Source organism: Bos indicus x Bos taurus, chromosome 2 (assembly GCF_003369695.1).
Source record: "Bos indicus x Bos taurus breed Angus x Brahman F1 hybrid chromosome 2, Bos_hybrid_MaternalHap_v2.0, whole genome shotgun sequence".
Classification (NCBI taxonomy): domain Eukaryota; kingdom Metazoa; phylum Chordata; class Mammalia; order Artiodactyla; family Bovidae; genus Bos; species Bos indicus x Bos taurus.
The window spans coordinates 18,078,586-18,094,761 of NC_040077.1; the positions used below are offsets into that span (position 1 = coordinate 18,078,586).

The 16,176-nt window shown below is 40.0% G+C and overlaps 1 protein-coding gene across 11 annotated transcripts in view; it reads left to right on the forward strand.

Moving 5' to 3' along the window:
• The window catches only part of TTN (titin), a 276,227-nt gene that overhangs the window by 178,197 nt on the left and 81,854 nt on the right, over positions 1 to 16,176 (forward strand). For all 11 annotated transcript variants that reach the window (XM_027556470.1, XM_027556566.1, XM_027556480.1 and 8 more), the window contains 33 exons: positions 1,047 to 1,144; positions 2,097 to 2,265; positions 2,355 to 2,621; positions 2,723 to 2,989; positions 3,079 to 3,357; positions 3,449 to 3,857; positions 3,964 to 4,088; positions 4,193 to 4,459; positions 5,203 to 5,472; positions 5,563 to 5,865; positions 5,964 to 6,266; positions 6,544 to 6,731; positions 6,821 to 6,935; positions 7,042 to 7,326; positions 7,417 to 7,568; positions 8,260 to 8,407; positions 8,687 to 8,864; positions 9,156 to 9,277; positions 9,372 to 9,659; positions 9,770 to 10,066; positions 10,188 to 10,374; positions 10,832 to 10,947; positions 11,039 to 11,338; positions 11,454 to 11,753; positions 11,848 to 11,953; positions 12,042 to 12,238; positions 12,322 to 12,627; positions 12,723 to 13,001; positions 13,545 to 13,844; positions 13,954 to 14,256; positions 14,587 to 14,949; positions 15,233 to 15,535; positions 15,666 to 15,965. In XM_027556470.1, the coding sequence (XP_027412271.1) occupies positions 1,047 to 1,144; positions 2,097 to 2,265; positions 2,355 to 2,621; positions 2,723 to 2,989; positions 3,079 to 3,357; positions 3,449 to 3,857; positions 3,964 to 4,088; positions 4,193 to 4,459; positions 5,203 to 5,472; positions 5,563 to 5,865; positions 5,964 to 6,266; positions 6,544 to 6,731; positions 6,821 to 6,935; positions 7,042 to 7,326; positions 7,417 to 7,568; positions 8,260 to 8,407; positions 8,687 to 8,864; positions 9,156 to 9,277; positions 9,372 to 9,659; positions 9,770 to 10,066; positions 10,188 to 10,374; positions 10,832 to 10,947; positions 11,039 to 11,338; positions 11,454 to 11,753; positions 11,848 to 11,953; positions 12,042 to 12,238; positions 12,322 to 12,627; positions 12,723 to 13,001; positions 13,545 to 13,844; positions 13,954 to 14,256; positions 14,587 to 14,949; positions 15,233 to 15,535; positions 15,666 to 15,965 (7,890 nt within the window). The remainder of the gene's footprint in view (positions 1 to 1,046; positions 1,145 to 2,096; positions 2,266 to 2,354; positions 2,622 to 2,722; positions 2,990 to 3,078; positions 3,358 to 3,448; positions 3,858 to 3,963; positions 4,089 to 4,192; positions 4,460 to 5,202; positions 5,473 to 5,562; positions 5,866 to 5,963; positions 6,267 to 6,543; positions 6,732 to 6,820; positions 6,936 to 7,041; positions 7,327 to 7,416; positions 7,569 to 8,259; positions 8,408 to 8,686; positions 8,865 to 9,155; positions 9,278 to 9,371; positions 9,660 to 9,769; positions 10,067 to 10,187; positions 10,375 to 10,831; positions 10,948 to 11,038; positions 11,339 to 11,453; positions 11,754 to 11,847; positions 11,954 to 12,041; positions 12,239 to 12,321; positions 12,628 to 12,722; positions 13,002 to 13,544; positions 13,845 to 13,953; positions 14,257 to 14,586; positions 14,950 to 15,232; positions 15,536 to 15,665; positions 15,966 to 16,176) is intronic.

The following is a 16,176-nucleotide window of genomic DNA, read 5'->3' on the forward strand; positions in this document are numbered from 1 at the left end:
GGTAGTCCCTGCCCTAGCATGGAAAACAGTTTTATTTTTAAAGAATCAAGCCCATTTTTTAATTCTTGTGTGGAATTAGAAAACAATACACTTGCTGTTTGGTTTAGTTGCTTCCCATCTGTTAACAGCTCGTAATGGCTTTGATTGTGCTTCCGTGCATCTTAGTCAGTTTCATTCTTTCCACATTGTGGTTGCTCTACTTTCACTTAAGACAGAATAGCTTCTTGGGTCACCTTCTTCTCTGTCCTCTACTTTGTCTCCACTCCAAGAAGGCTCAGCTACAATGAGCATATCTTCAAGCCTATTAGCCAGCACTTGTGTCCCAGAATCTCACTGATCAAGAAAGGTCATCTTGGGAAGGACTCACAAAGAGCCCTGGAAAAAGGAAGGACATGTTGGCAGCTCTTCAATCCTATAAATCCACCAACTTAATTCTGGAGATAAATAAAACTATAAATATATATATATATATATAAAAGAATCACCCCCTCCCACTCAAAGCTTGTTGCTTAGTTGCACTAATGAACTTTATGCCTTATATTTGACTTATTTGAAGCTGACACACCAAAAAAGCTGAACGTATATGATTTCAATTGCAGACTTATGCCTCTTAGCTATAGACAAGACTGGCCATAGCTCTCCAAGCTGTACTACAATTGAATTCTTCTAATTTCTCAAAGATTATTCTGCCTGCCTTAAATAAGATAATGATTCTTTGCTACTGGTATTTTCTTTGACAATATCAACTTTCAACTCTGGAGAAGTATCAATGAAGATTTTTCCTTCCAGCTATCATTCAGAAGAACTAAGCTGGTGATAGGAAGAATTAGTTGGGCATATAATATGCTACATAATTTTATAAAAACTACAGAGATGTGTAAAATGCAAAGCATCACAACTGAATGGCAGCTCCAAGTGACTTGCAAATCAGTGGTAGCCTAATATGAAAAAGCCTGCAAAAGACTCACTTTTTCTTAATATGCACTATAGTAATGTCAGAATGAATTTCTAGAAACCTCATTTTGAATTCTGACCTTCTCTTACAGCTCCTCATGTGGAATTCTTAAGACCACTCACTGACCTTCGAGTTAAAGAAAAAGAAATGGCCCGATTTGAGTGTGAAATTTCCCGAGAAAACGCCAAGGTCTGTGATTATGTGGTTGCTAACTTGTGTTCGCCAGTAAATTTGTTTACTTTTGGTCAGCCAAAATGAGAAGAAAAAAAAAAGTGAACCAAACCTATCTCTAATCATTTTACTTTTAGATTAATGGTTTTTTCTCTCGTATGACAAACATACTTGATTTAATTGTTCTCTTAGTAGTATTCACTTGCTATTACTTAAAAAACGCTGGATTTACAATCAGGGCATTTAGATATAATTAATTTGAACCATAGGAGAGAGATTTTTCTTAAGTTAAAAACAATCAAATATCAGCAATGTCCTATCTCTCAACTAAATACTCCTGGTAGCCATTAACTACCATGCTATGCTATGCTATGCTAAGTCGCTTCAGTCGTGTCCGACTCTGTGCGACCCCAGAGACAGCAGCCCACCAGGCTCCCCCGTCCCTGGGATTCTCCAGGCAAGAACACTGGAGTGGCTTGCCATTTCCTTCTCCAGTGCATGAAAGGGAAAAGGGAAAGTGAAGTCGCTCAGTCGTGTCCGACTCCTAGCGATCCCATGGACTACAGCCTACCAGGCTCTTCCATCCATGGGATTTTCCAGGCAAGAGTACTGGAGTGGGGTGCCATTGCCTTCTCTGTTAACTACCATAGGAGAGTCAACTTTAAGTCTCAGTTTACACATTTGGAAAACAAAGGAGTTGGTCTGCATGAAATCCAAAGCCCTCTATGACTCCACACTTATATGATCCCATTATTTTTAATACCTGATAGCAGTGTCACAGCTGTTCACATAATTGTGAAGTTTGTTCTTGTTTTGGGGGGTTTGGTTATATTTATCACTTTAGTTCATCTTAATAATATAAAGTCTTACTGACTGCTTTTAGAAGAGCTTAGGATCATAGTTCCTCTCAAGGACATACATGTGAAGGAATAAGAAAACTGATAAAGGTATTTGTTTATCTTAAATAAAGGTTCATTGGTTTAAAGATGGTGCTGAAATTAAAAAGGGCAAAAAATACGACATCATATCTAAGGGAGCAGTCCGCATTCTTGTTATCAACAAATGTCTACTGGATGATGAAGCAGCATATTCCTGTGAAGTACGGACAGCAAGAACTTCTGGCATGCTGACAGTTCTGGGTAAGAGTGAAGCCTTTCTCTGCAGAAGTATATGTGTTGGGGGAAAAAAACTCCAGTTTAATTCATTTTTTAAAAAATTCTTCTTGCAGAAGAAGAAGCTGTCTTTACAAAAAATCTTGCCAACATTGAGGTTAGTGAAACAGACACTGTAAAACTGGTTTGTGAGGTCTCCAAGCCTGGAGCAGAAGTGACTTGGTACAAAGGGGATGAAGAGATCATTGAAACAGGAAGATACGAAATACTTACTGATGGACGAAAGAGAATCCTGATCATTCAGAATGCTCACCTGGAAGATGCTGGCAACTATAACTGCCGACTCCCAAGTTCTCGAACTGATGGCAAAGTCAAAGTTCATGGTAAGAAAATTACAGTGAATGCTATTTTAAGAAAATCATGCTTGTTGCATTCAAGGTAGAAATGCTAAAGTTTTCAATATCTTGCAACTTTTTCTTTCCAGAACTTGCTGCTGAATTTATCTCAAAGCCTCAAAACCTTGAAATACTTGAAGGAGAAAAGGCTGAATTTGTCTGCTCTATATCAAAGGAAAACTTTGAAGTCCAGTGGAAGAGAGATGATAAGACTCTTGAATCTGGAGATAAATATGATGTCATTGCTGATGGCAAAAAGAGGGTTCTAGTTGTGAAAGACGCCACATTACAAGATATGGGCACTTATGTAGTCATGGTTGGGGCCGCCAGAGCAGCAGCTCACTTGACTGTAATTGGTAAGTGCGTTTGTGCTTCTTGAATTTACTTACATTTGCATCTACCACTTTGGTCCTTCATACTATAAAGTCTTGCTGATTGCTTTCAGAAAAACTCAGGATTATAGTTCCTCTGAAGGACACCCGTGTGAAGGAACAACAAGAAGTCGTCTTTAACTGTGAGGTCAACACCGAAGGTGCCAAAGCCAAATGGTTCAGAAATGACGAAGCCATATTTGATAGTTCAAAATACATTATTCTCCAAAAAGACCTGGTCTACACTCTCAGAATTAGAAACGCGCAATTAGATGATCAAGCCAACTATAATGTGTCTCTGACCAATCACAGAGGTGAAAATGTTAAGAGTGCAGCCAATCTAATAGTAGAAGGTAAGTCACTTATTTGACATCAGAGATTTTAAAAATCAGTTTCTATTATGAGAACAACTAAAATCCACATTCTTCTTCTCCTTTCCAACAGAGGAAGATCTTAGGATCATTGAGCCTCTTAAAGATATTGAAACAATGGAGAAGAAATCTGTCACATTCTGGTGTAAGGTGAACCGGCTCAACGTCACATTGAAATGGACCAAAAATGGAGAAGAAGTGGCTTTTGACAACCGTGTCTTATATAGAATTGACAAATATAAGCACTCTCTAATCATTAAAGATTGTGGCTTCCCAGATGAGGGTGAATATGTTGTCACTGCGGGACAAGATAAATCTGTTGCTGAGCTTCTCATCATAGAAGCCCCTACAGAATTTGTGGAACACCTTGAAGACCAGACAGTCACTGAGTTTGACGATGCCGTCTTCTCCTGCCAGCTTTCCAGAGAGAAAGCAAATGTAAAATGGTACAGAAATGGGAGAGAAATTAAAGAAGGCAAAAAGTATGTGAGAACATCTCAATCTCTTCTTGGCTATATACACATATACATGTTTGGCAATATAGTGGTCCTTATGAAAGCTAACCAATAATTCAATCTCTTCTTTTAGATACAAATTTGAAAAAGATGGCAGTATACATAGACTCATTATAAAAGACTGCAGGCTGGATGATGAATGTGAATATGCTTGTGGAGTAGACGACAGGAAGTCTCGAGCTAGACTTTTTGTGGAAGGTACCTATTAAATGAAAGGACGATGTTTAATATTAGCACCAGTCTTCAAATATTGTTAACCCCAATACAAACATGTTTGTATTAATTTCATATTTTCTTTTCAGAAATCCCTGTTGAGATCATCAGACCTCCCCAAGACATCCTTGAAGCCCCTGGTGCTGATGTTGTCTTTTTAGCTGAGCTCAACAAAGATAAGGTGGAAGTCCAGTGGCTCAAAAACAACATGATTATCGTCCAGGGTGACAAACACCAGATGATGAGTGAAGGAAAGATACACAGGCTACAGATTTGCGACATCAAGCCCCGTGACCAGGGCGAATACAGGTTTATTGCCAAAGACAAAGAAGCCAGAGCTAAGCTTGAACTGGCAGGTAAGTCCCTTTCTTGTATCTTCAGATAGCCTTCTAAGACTACAGATACTGTGCTGGTTTCAGACTTCATAGTTGTGAGACCCTTTTATTCCTACTAAGCCCTGTCCACATGTTAACTATTCTTATTCCTCTTACCACCAAGACCCTTGCTCTTTACTTGCCAAAACCCAGCACAGTTCCTGGCATGTGGCAGCTGTTCATTAACTCCTAGAATTAACCTATTGCCCTGTGAGTCTCCCCAGCAAACCCAGGCCTAGAGCCAGCCCTATTCTTTTGTACTTTCCAAGTCCCTGTGGGGCCCCTTAGGTCTGTTCTTATTCTGACTCAGGCTTCTAAGACATCCCTGTAGGCTGACATTTTGAAAAAGCCATTAATACACCTCTTGTACATAACAACAAGTTTGTCTGATTTATCTTGAACTAAGTATGAGGTGCCTACTCTGTATAAAACAAAAAGCATGTTTTATGCACTACATTTAGGCCTGATATTATTAACAGCAAAGAATGGAGATTTTATGGTTTCATATCATCCTTAATCCTCTGTTCTTCAGAGTCTGATAATTTGTCAAGTAAGCTGTTGAGAATGCAAAGTCAGCTAGTGTTCTCTCCACTGTGAAGTTACTGTGATATGCTTCCAAGGTTATGTAACTAGTATTTGCTGACAAATGCATAGTAAAACAGCTAGGGCATCTCTGGGCTACAATAAAGCACTCCAGAACATTCACATGTGATTTTTCTCACTAGCTGCACCTAAAATCAAGACAGCTGACCAAGACCTGGTGGTTGATGTTGGCCAGCCTCTGACGATGGTGGTGCCCTACGATGCCTTCCCCAAAGCAGAAGCTGAGTGGTTTAAAGAAAATGAACCCCTGTCTTCAAAAACAGTTGATACCACAGCTGAACAAACTTCCTTCAGAATTTTAAAAGCCAAGAAAGAAGACAAAGGAAGGTATAAAGTTGTGCTTCAGAACAAACATGGAAAAGCAGAAGGATTCATCAATTTAAAAGTTATTGGTAAGCCCTTGAGTCACTTGGACTTTACTGGCAACGCACAACTAAAAATGTGATAATACACTAAAAAAAAATTGTATATGTGAATTTCAGATGTTCCCGGGCCAGTACGTAACTTAGAAGTGACAGAGACATTTGATGGTGAAGTGAGCCTTGCTTGGGAAGAACCACTAACTGATGGTGGAAGCAAAATCATAGGTTATGTTGTCGAAAGACGTGACATCAAGAGAAAGACGTGGGTTCTGGCCACTGACCGTGCAGACAGCTGTGAGTTTACTGTCACTGGTCTACAGAAAGGAGGAGTTGAGTACCTGTTCCGTGTGAGTGCAAGGAACAGAGTTGGCACTGGTGAACCAGTGGAGACTGACAGTCCTGTAGAAGCGAGGAGTAAATATGGTAAGAAGACTTTTTTAAGTCGATTATAAAGTAGCTCATCTCTGCTTTTATCCCTGAGATAACTGCAAGCCCATGTTTTCTTCTGTGATGAAATGCAGATGTTCCAGGCCCTCCTCTGAATGTAACGATCACTGATGTGAACAGATTTGGTGTCTCTCTGACATGGGAGCCACCCGAGTACGATGGAGGTGCTGAGATCACAAACTACGTCATTGAATTAAGGGACAAGACTTCTATCAGGTGGGAAACTGCCATGACAGTGAGAGCCGAAGACCTGTCCGCAACTGTCACTGATGTGGTGGAAGGACAAGAGTATAGCTTCCGGGTCAGGGCCCAAAACCGAATTGGAGTTGGAAAACCAAGTGCAGCCACACCTTTCATCAAAGTTGCTGATCCCATTGGTAAGTTCATCAAAAAAGGAGAAATAAGTACTCCACTAAATCAAGAAACTAAGCCTATCAATTAAAATAAAAGTTAATACAAAGCACATCAGAGAAATTTGAACAAAATTGTAGAAATGCAGACTGTGCCTGCTTTTATCCAGTAACTACGGGGATGATCGAAATGATGACTGCATTGTCTTAATAAATCTGTCACTGAACTAAATGGTGGGTTTCCCAGGTGGCACTAGTGGTAAAAGAATTAAATGGCATACTCCAATTCTTTCTTCCAATCCAGAGAGACCAAGTCCTCCTGTGAACCTAAATGCCTCAGATCAGACTCAGTCCTCAGTTCAGCTCACATGGGAACCTCCTCTGAAAGATGGAGGAAGCCCAATTTTGGGCTATATAATTGAACGATGTGAAGAAGGAAAAGACAATTGGATTCGTTGCAATAAGAAACTTGTCCCTGAACTGACTTACAAGGTAGGGCATGTGTATCTAACATAAATAGTTTATGATTGTGGACTTAAATGTATATATATTTTTTTACAATTATTGTTTCCTAATTTTAGGTTACTGGATTACAAAAAGGAAATAAGTATTTATATCGCGTATCTGCAGAAAATGAAGCTGGTGTTTCAGATCCATCTGAAATTCTTGGTCCTCTAACTGCTGATGATGCTGATGGTAAATGGATATTTCATTGTTAGATTTGGGAACAGCACGTAGCTTCTTTAGGGGTATTGGGATTTAAATATAGTATTGGAAAGTCATTAATTTTTCTCTTTGGTAGCTGAACCAACAATGGATTTGAGTGCATTTAAAGATGGTCTGGAAGTTATTGTGCCAAATCCCATCAAGATCCTGGTTCCAAGTACAGGCTATCCAAGGCCCACAGCTACCTGGTCTTTTGGAGATAAAGTACTAGAAGCAGGGGACCGGGTGAAAATGAAAACCCTGTCTGCCTACGCCGAGCTTGTCATCTCTCCAAGTGAACGTCCAGACAAGGGCATTTACACGCTGAAGTTAGAAAATCGTGCAAAGGCAATTTCTGGGGAGATTGATGTCAATGTAATTGGTAAGGAACTAACCTTTTATCATATAAGGTGATTTGACAGTACTAATATTGGTTCAAGCTATTAATGATTCTGACTGAATTTTTTTTCAGCTCGCCCAAGTGCACCCAGAGAACTGAAATTTGGTGATATAACCAAGGACTCAGTACATTTGACTTGGGAGCCACCAGAAGACGATGGAGGAAGTCCATTAACTGGATATGTTATTGAAAAGCGTGAAGTCAGCCGGAAAACATGGACTAAAGTAAGTTTTGAGCAGCAATGCACCAACTCCAGAAAAGAGAATGGGGGAAATCCTGAGATGCCTTGCAAAGTTAAATGTTTTTACCTTTACACTGCTGAAAAAGTACCTCAATCTTTTTTAAAATGTGTTGATGCTAATGCTTCCTGAGATAGTTCAACCAAGGTATGGTGTAATTGCCTCTTTCTATGAGCTTTACCAGATCTTTTTCAACTAGGTTTGTTAAAAAAAAAATAAAGCAAAACCTACTTATTTACTTAGTACCAGATTAGTATCCAGTATGTCCTTTTAAAAGGGCTATAAGCCATTCTAAGGACACTAAGTACTAAATTAACTCTCTGGTTGTCATACCTCTCACTCCACTAGATAACCTTAGTTGGCCTAACTGCCCTTTTCTCTCCCCAGTTTATACCATTACTTTCCTTTAACCTTGATTTATCATATTTCTACTGGCCAAGCTGGTAGAAAGAATCAACACCTTATTTGCCAACTTTTTAATACATATAAATTATGAAACAATTCCACCTTATATTAAGGGTCAGATATTATTTTGTATCTTTCTTTGCAACTTTTTCCTTAATATGAAATTAACACAGTCATCCTTAGCATTCAAAACTCTGCTCGTGAAAAAACCTTTTGACTTGGGCAGAGAGTTTTTGGAAAACAACTAATTAATTATATTGCTTTGTCCCAGGTTATAGACTCTGTGACTGACCTAGAATTCACAGTTCCTGATCTTCTTCAAGGAAAAGAATATTTATTTAAAGTCTGTGCTTGTAACAAGTGTGGCCCCGGAGAACCTGCATATGTTGATGAACCTGTAAATATGTCAGCTCCTGCAAGTGAGTACATCCTTGATAATTTCTTACCTAACCTCTTGTTACCTGTTTTTGTTTTTATTTTTCACTTATTTATTTTTTGGCCACACTTGTGTGGCTTATGGGATTGAACCTAGGTTATGGCAGTAAAAATGTGGAGTCCTAACCCCTGGACGACCAGGGAATTCACACTTGTTTTTGCTTTAGACCTGGAGTTGAAGTTATGAGGGAAAGACACAGGTTGGCAACAGAGAGATTTCATAGATGGTCTAAGACTGACCCTATCTCTTTAAAACGCTATAGCGGTACCTGACCCACCAGAGAATGTTAAGTGGAGAGATCGAACAGCCAAGAGCATCTTCCTAACATGGGACCCACCTAAGCACGATGGTGGTTCACGCATCAAAGGGTATATAGTTGAAAAATGTCCACGTGGTTCTGATCGATGGGTCGCCTGTGGAGAACCAGTGGCAGACACAAAGTAAGTGTTTAAATTATTTGACATAAGAGTAAATATTTACTCTTACTACATGAGCTTTATTTTGGAAAGTCTAAATGTTAAGTTTAGAACTTCTTTGGTGTGCCTAATTTGTTAAAAGTGCTGCTGAACTTACCCTTTAATCAAGATTTTTATTAATTAAAATACTGACGCAATCCAGAATTAAAGGATAGTATTATACCAGGGGTATTAATTTTGGAAATATTATGAATACTACATAATGGGACAGATGAAATGCCCTAAAGTAAAATATCCTCCTTTGTTTCCTGACAGAATGGAAGTGACAGGTCTTGAGGAAGGCCAGTGGTATGCCTACCGTGTGAAGGCCTTGAACAGGCTAGGAGCCAGCAAGCCAAGCAAACCCACAGAAGAAATCCAGGCTATAGACACACAGGGTACTCACTTTAGGTTTTTGCTTTGTTAGTCAAGACTTCTGACTTTAACTCCACCTGAACTTGCTAACATCTTAAATAATCTTTTCCAATTTAGAGGCTCCAGAAATTTTCCTGGATGTGAAGCTCCTCGCAGGTATCACTGTAAAAGCAGGAACTAAGATTGAACTTCCTGCCACTGTAACCGGCAAACCTGAACCTAAAATAACCTGGACAAAGGCTGACATGCTTCTGAAACAGGACAAAAGAATCACCATTGAAAACATTCCTAAAAAATCCACAGTGACGATCATGGATAGTAAGAGAAGTGACACCGGCAGGTACATCATCGAGGCTGTGAACGTCTGTGGTCGGGCCACCGCCGTGGTAGAAGTGAACGTCTTAGGTGAGGGAGGTGCTCGTTTTAAAAATGAGCAAACTCATTCTAGCTACTTTTGAAAATAAAACATGATTTAAAAATGTGGTTTTTTTCTGAGTGTGTAATGCCATCCACAGATAAACCCGGACCCCCAGCTGCTTTTGACATCACAGACGTGACCAACGAGTCGTGTCTTCTCACATGGAACCCACCACGTGATGATGGTGGATCTAAAATCACAAATTATGTTGTGGAGAGAAGAGCCACTGACAGTGATATGTGGCACAAGCTCTCATCAACTGTCAAGGATACCAAGTTCAAGGCAACCAAGTTAACACCCAATAAAGAATACATCTTTAGAGTTGCTGCAGAAAACATGTACGGTGTTGGTGAGCCAGTCCAGGCCACTCCAATAACAGCCAAGTTTCAGTTTGGTAAGTTTCTCATTAACCAGTTAGTTTAAAGGGAAAAAAAAAGGATACTTATGTTAAATGTATATTTAGTTGTCATATTTATATAAAGGCTATATAACCCATACAATTATCCTGTCTATAGATCCACCTGGACCTCCAACTCGCCTAGAACCTTCTGACATCACTAAAGATGCAGTGACCCTCACGTGGTGTGAGCCAGATGACGATGGTGGCAGCCCCATCACTGGATACTGGGTTGAAAGATTAGATCCTGAAAGTGATAAATGGGTTAGATGCAATAAGATGCCAATAAAGGACACAACATACAGGTACGCCCAAGCTCTCCATCACAGTGTTAAAACAGCAGTGTATACAAATTTTCATTCTTTAGCATTCCTTTTGAATATATCTGATTATATATCACTATAAAACTTTTAATTATTTTTACTTATCTTTTCTGTTACCACATAATTTCAAAAAAGACATAAATTCCATTGAAGGACACAGTTCATAATTTCTTACCATAAAATATCAACTTTATGGAAGTTCCAAAGTGTTTGGTCCTCCAGTATATTAATGATTATTATTATAGATATTATAATTAGATTGGTACATGTGACCAAATCTTGTGTGTGACCATGAAAAGGCAATTTTTAATTTATATTGAAATATTTTCATTTAAATTGCCAAACCAATTTTTAAATAAATTACCTTCTTCTATGTGAAATAAATAGAATTTTCTGCTTTTCATCATGGTATTCAACTCATACTTTGTTCCTAATTCAGAGTGAAAGGTCTCACAAATAAGAAAAAGTACCGATTCCGTGTGCTGGCTGAAAATCTTGCTGGACCTGGAAAACCAAGCAAATCAACTGAGCCAATCTTAATAAAGGATGCCATAGGTATGATTCATTTATTTTCTGTGATTGTTTTGAAGCTTATATTAATTCCTTTGACAAACCTAAATAATGATTTCATTTCATTGGCTTGCAGACCCTCCATGGCCCCCTGGAAAACCAGTTGTGAAAGATATAGGCAGAACATCATTGATGTTGAACTGGACAAAGCCAGAACATGATGGAGGGGCAAAGATAGATTCTTATGTCATTGAAATGCTAAAGACTGGCACGGAGGACTGGGTCCGAGTGGCTGAAGGGGTTCCCACCACCCAGCATTTGCTCCCAGGTCTCATGGAAGGGCAGGAATACTCATTTCGAGTTAGAGCCGTGAACAAGGCCGGGGAAAGTGAGCCCAGTGAGCCCAGCGACCCTGTGCTTTGCCGGGAGAAGCTCTGTAAGTCACTTTTGATTGTTTCATCTTTGCTATCTGGGTTCTTAGTGACTACTAGAAATTTTAGTGAAGACTGAATATTGGACAATAAGAAACGGACTATTCTTTTTTCCTTCAGATCCCCCATCACCACCTCGCTGGCTTGAAGTGATCAATATTACAAAAAATACAGCAGACCTAAAGTGGACAGTTCCTGAGAAAGACGGTGGGTCGCCCATCACCAACTACATTGTGGAAAAGCGAGATGTGCGACGGAAAGGCTGGCAGACAGTGGACACGACCGTAAAGGATACCAAGTGCACAGTGACCCCGCTGACGGAGGGCTCCTTATACGTGTTCCGAGTTGCTGCAGAAAACGCCATAGGCCAGAGTGACTACTGTGAAGTTGAGGACTCTGTCCTGGCCAAAGACACCTTTAGTATGCTCTCTAACTTCATTTTTGTGACACCATTTTATAGTAGATTGTCACTTTTCTCTCTGGTGTTTCTAACCAACGAAAATGTTGCTTTCAGCCACGCCTGGACCACCCTATGCTCTGGCAGTGGTTGATGTGACGAAACGACACGTTGACCTGAAGTGGGAACCACCTAAAAATGATGGTGGAAGACCAATACAGAGGTAGGACCTTAATTAACTCATAAAGAAGAAATTACATCTGGCTGAAGAGTCTTTATTAGTGTTAACAAAATGCTTGTTGTTTCAATAGATATGTCATTGAGAAGAAAGAAAAATTAGGTACCCGTTGGGTGAAAGCTGGAAAGACCTCAGGACCTGACTGTCACTTTAGAGTAACTGATGTCATTGAAGGAACAGAGGTCCAGTTTCAGGTTCGGGCAGAGAATGAGGCTGGAGTTGGTCACCCTAGTGAACCAACAGAAATCCTGAAAATTGAAGATCCAACAAGTAAGTAGTGCTGATTTTACAAAGGATATTGTCCAGAGTCTGATGATGAGATTATGGATGTAAACATTTCACTGTCTTTTAAGGTCCTCCTTCACCTCCTCTTGACCTGCATGTTACTGATGCTGGGAGAAAGCACATTGCCATTGCTTGGAAACCTCCAGAGAAAAATGGTGGAAGTCCTATTATAGGATACCATGTTGAAATGTGTCCAGTAGGCACTGAGAAATGGATGCGAGTTAATTCTCGCCCAATAAAAGACTTGAAATTCAAGGTTGAAGAAGGTGTTGTGCCTGACAAGGAGTACGTGCTGAGAGTGAGAGCTGTCAATGCTGTTGGAGTCAGTGAGCCATCTGAAATCTCTGAAAACGTGGTTGCCAAAGACCCAGACTGTAAGAACACAGTTTCTTTTTACAATTAATAAAGCAAACTTTACTCCTGCATTGCATTTTGACATACGATTTTTTTTTCCCCTTTTGGATTACAGGCAGGCCAACAATTGATCTGGAGACTCACGACATTGTTGTCATTGAAGGTGAAAAGTTAAGCATTCCTGTTCCCTTCAGAGCTGTCCCAGTTCCAACTGTTAGTTGGCATAAAGATGGCAAAGAAGTGAAAGCAAGTGACAGATTAACCATGAAGAACGATCACATCTCTGCACACCTCGAAGTTCCCAAGAGTGTCCGTGCCGATGCTGGCATTTACACCGTTACCCTAGAGAATAAGCTTGGCTCAGCAACCGCCTCAATCAATGTCAAAGTCATAGGTAATCATTCTTTGATGAAATACCAGGCACGCTTTACGTGTTGGGAAGATTGGTTAACTCTGCAGTGCTAGTAGAAATGGCTTCATGAATTGACTATTTGTAAACTAAATGTCCTTTCAGATTATTTCTTACCATATGAGAAGCAAAGCAATTCTAAAATGAAATTGCTAAACTCTAATTGCATTTGTTTACTTCTGTTGTAATTATTTGCATATGAAATAGCAATTTGAATAAGAGATATACCCAAAGAATGTTTAAATAACCAATATTCATTTATTAATTGTATTTTCAAGTTTTCATAGTGTTCTTAACCAGGGGTGGTGACATTTTCTGCCCCTTCCCCCAAACATGGTGGTGAATCGTGTTTGGAAATTTGGGAGGCCGCTTTTGCTTGGAACAAAACTAAGAGGGAGCTACCGACACTTAATAGTTCAGAGTCAAGGATGCTAAATGGCCTGCCGTGTCCTACACAGAGAAAGTGTGTGCTCTTAATACCAAGCCTTTTCAGGTTATAATAATAATTATCATTTTGATTTTTAATAGGCCTACCTGGGCCATGCAGAGATCTTAAAGCAAGTGACGTGACCAAGAGTTCTTGTAAATTAACTTGGGAACCTCCAGAATATGATGGTGGAAGCCCAATTCTTCATTATGTCCTGGAACGCAGAGAAGCTGGGAGGAGGACGTACATACCAGTCATGTCTGGTGAGAACAAACTGTCTTGGACTGTCAAGGATCTCATACCAAATGGCGAATACTTCTTCCGTGTTAAAGCTGTCAACAAGATTGGTGGAGGCGAATATATTGAACTGAAAAATCCAGTCATTGCTCAAGATCCAAAGCGTAAGTTTGGGTGTGAACATCATAAAGCTAGGAGTTGTGTTTTTTTGTTGTTTTTTTTTTTAAGATGGGTTTCCCTATATTAACATAAGGTTTTATTCTTGTACTCCAGAACCCCCTGATCCACCTGTAGATGTTGAGGTACATAATCCTACAGCTGAGGCAATGACTATTACATGGAAGCCACCTTTGTATGACGGAGGAAGCAAGATAATGGGTTACATCATAGAGAAGATTGCTAAAGGTGAAGAGAGATGGAAGAGATGCAACGAACACCTGGTCCCAGTCCTGACCTATACAGCAAAAGGCCTTGAAGAGGGAAAGGAATACCAGTTCCGTGTGCGAGCAGAAAATGCTGCTGGTATCAGCGAACCCTCTCGGGCCACTCCTCCAACCAAAGCTGTGGATCCTATTGGTAAGTTGTGTTTAATGGGTGTGCCATCTTCCCATCATGGAAGAGATGAGAATAATGTTCCGTCAGACAGGGCTTCCCAGGTGGCTCAGATGGTAAAGTGTCTGCCTGCAATGCAGGAGACCCGGGTTCGGTCCCTAGATCAGAAAGATCCCCTGGAGAAGGAAATGGCAATCCGCTCCAGTATTCTTGCCTGGAAAATTCCATGGACGGAGGAGCCCGGTAGGCTACAGACCATGGGGTCGCAAAGAGTTGGACACAACTGAGTGACTTCACTTCACTTCAGACATTTCCATCAGAACTGAAAACAATTATTGCTTTTAATCATTACAGATGCCCCAAAAGTCATTATGAAAACAAGCCTAGAAGTCAGAAGAGGTGATGAAATAGCACTTGATGCAATTATTTCTGGGTCACCTTACCCAACAATTACATGGCTAAAGGATGAAAGTATTATCACACCAGAGGAGATTAAGAAGCGGGTAGAACCCTTGGTGAGGAGAAGGAGGGGTGAAGTTCAAGAAGAACAACCGTTTGTCCTGCCTCTGACACAGCGTCTGAGTATCGACAATAGTAAAAAAGGAGAATCTCAGCTCCGTGTCCGAGATTCTGTCCGACCCGATCATGGCCTATTTATGATCAAAGCTGAAAATGACCATGGTATTGCAAAAGCTCCATGTACCGTCTGTGTGCTAGGTAAGTAGATAAAACTACACTTTCCAATGGAAGAAAGTTAATATAAGAGTTCGTGGGGGCAGTTAAAAGAAGTGGGAAATAGCTTCAGTCAGGTGTCCTCATTCCCTTTTTCTTCTGGCTTCGTCAAAGAAAACTGACGCTGTTATTCATTAGCTAATGTGATATGAAGACAGATGTAGGAAAAACAGAAGTTGACTTCACTGAAGCACATTCAACATTTATATTTTCCGTTGCGAGCAGTGCTACAAAAATTTTTAACCACTTCTCTGTTTTAAAATATCAGATATACCAGGACCACCAATCAACTTTGTATTTGAAGATATGAGAAAGACTTCAGTCCTCTGTAAATGGGAGCCACCCCTTGATGATGGTGGCAGTGAAATTTTAAACTACACTTTAGAAAAGAAAGACAAGACAAAACCTGACTCAGAATGGATGGTTGTCACCTCAACGCTTAGGCACTGCAAATATTCAGTGACAAAGCTGATTGAAGGAAAAGAGTACCTCTTCCGTGTGAGAGCTGAAAACAGGTTTGGGCCTGGACCACCGTGTGTTTCAAAGCCATTTATGGCTAAAGATCCATTTGGTAAGGTTCTTTAGCATCTAAACTTTGCCTTTTTATCATATGTTGCTATACATTATCCCAGCTTATAAACTTGAATTTTTATGTCATACTAGGGAATTAGTTCAAACTTGCCTTTTTTAATTTTAATCAGAACCACCGGATGCGCCTGACAAGCCCATTGTGGAAGACGTCACCAGTAACAGTATGCTAGTGACATGGAATGAACCAAAAGATAACGGAAGCCCCATCTTGGGTTACTGGCTTGAAAAACGTGAGGTGAACAGCACACACTGGTCTCGTGTGAACCGAAACCTTCTGAATTCTTTGAAGACCAAGGTAGACGGCCTACTAGAAGGACTCACCTATGTCTTTAGAGTATGTGCTGAAAATGCAGCTGGACCTGGAAAGTTCAGTCCCCCCTCAGACCCCAAGACAGCACAAGATCCAATCTGTAAGTAATTCCTTAAGAGGAAAGAGGGTATAGTGTGGTCACTATAATTAACACTACTGTTTGCTGCTACTGTTAATTTCTAGTTTTCAAGTTTTGTATGCTTGAAAGTTGTTAAGAGAGTAGATCTTAAATGCTACCAAATAGTGGTATTTATGTGAGGGAATGGTGGTGTTAACTAACATTTCTGAGGTAATCATTCTGTAATATATAC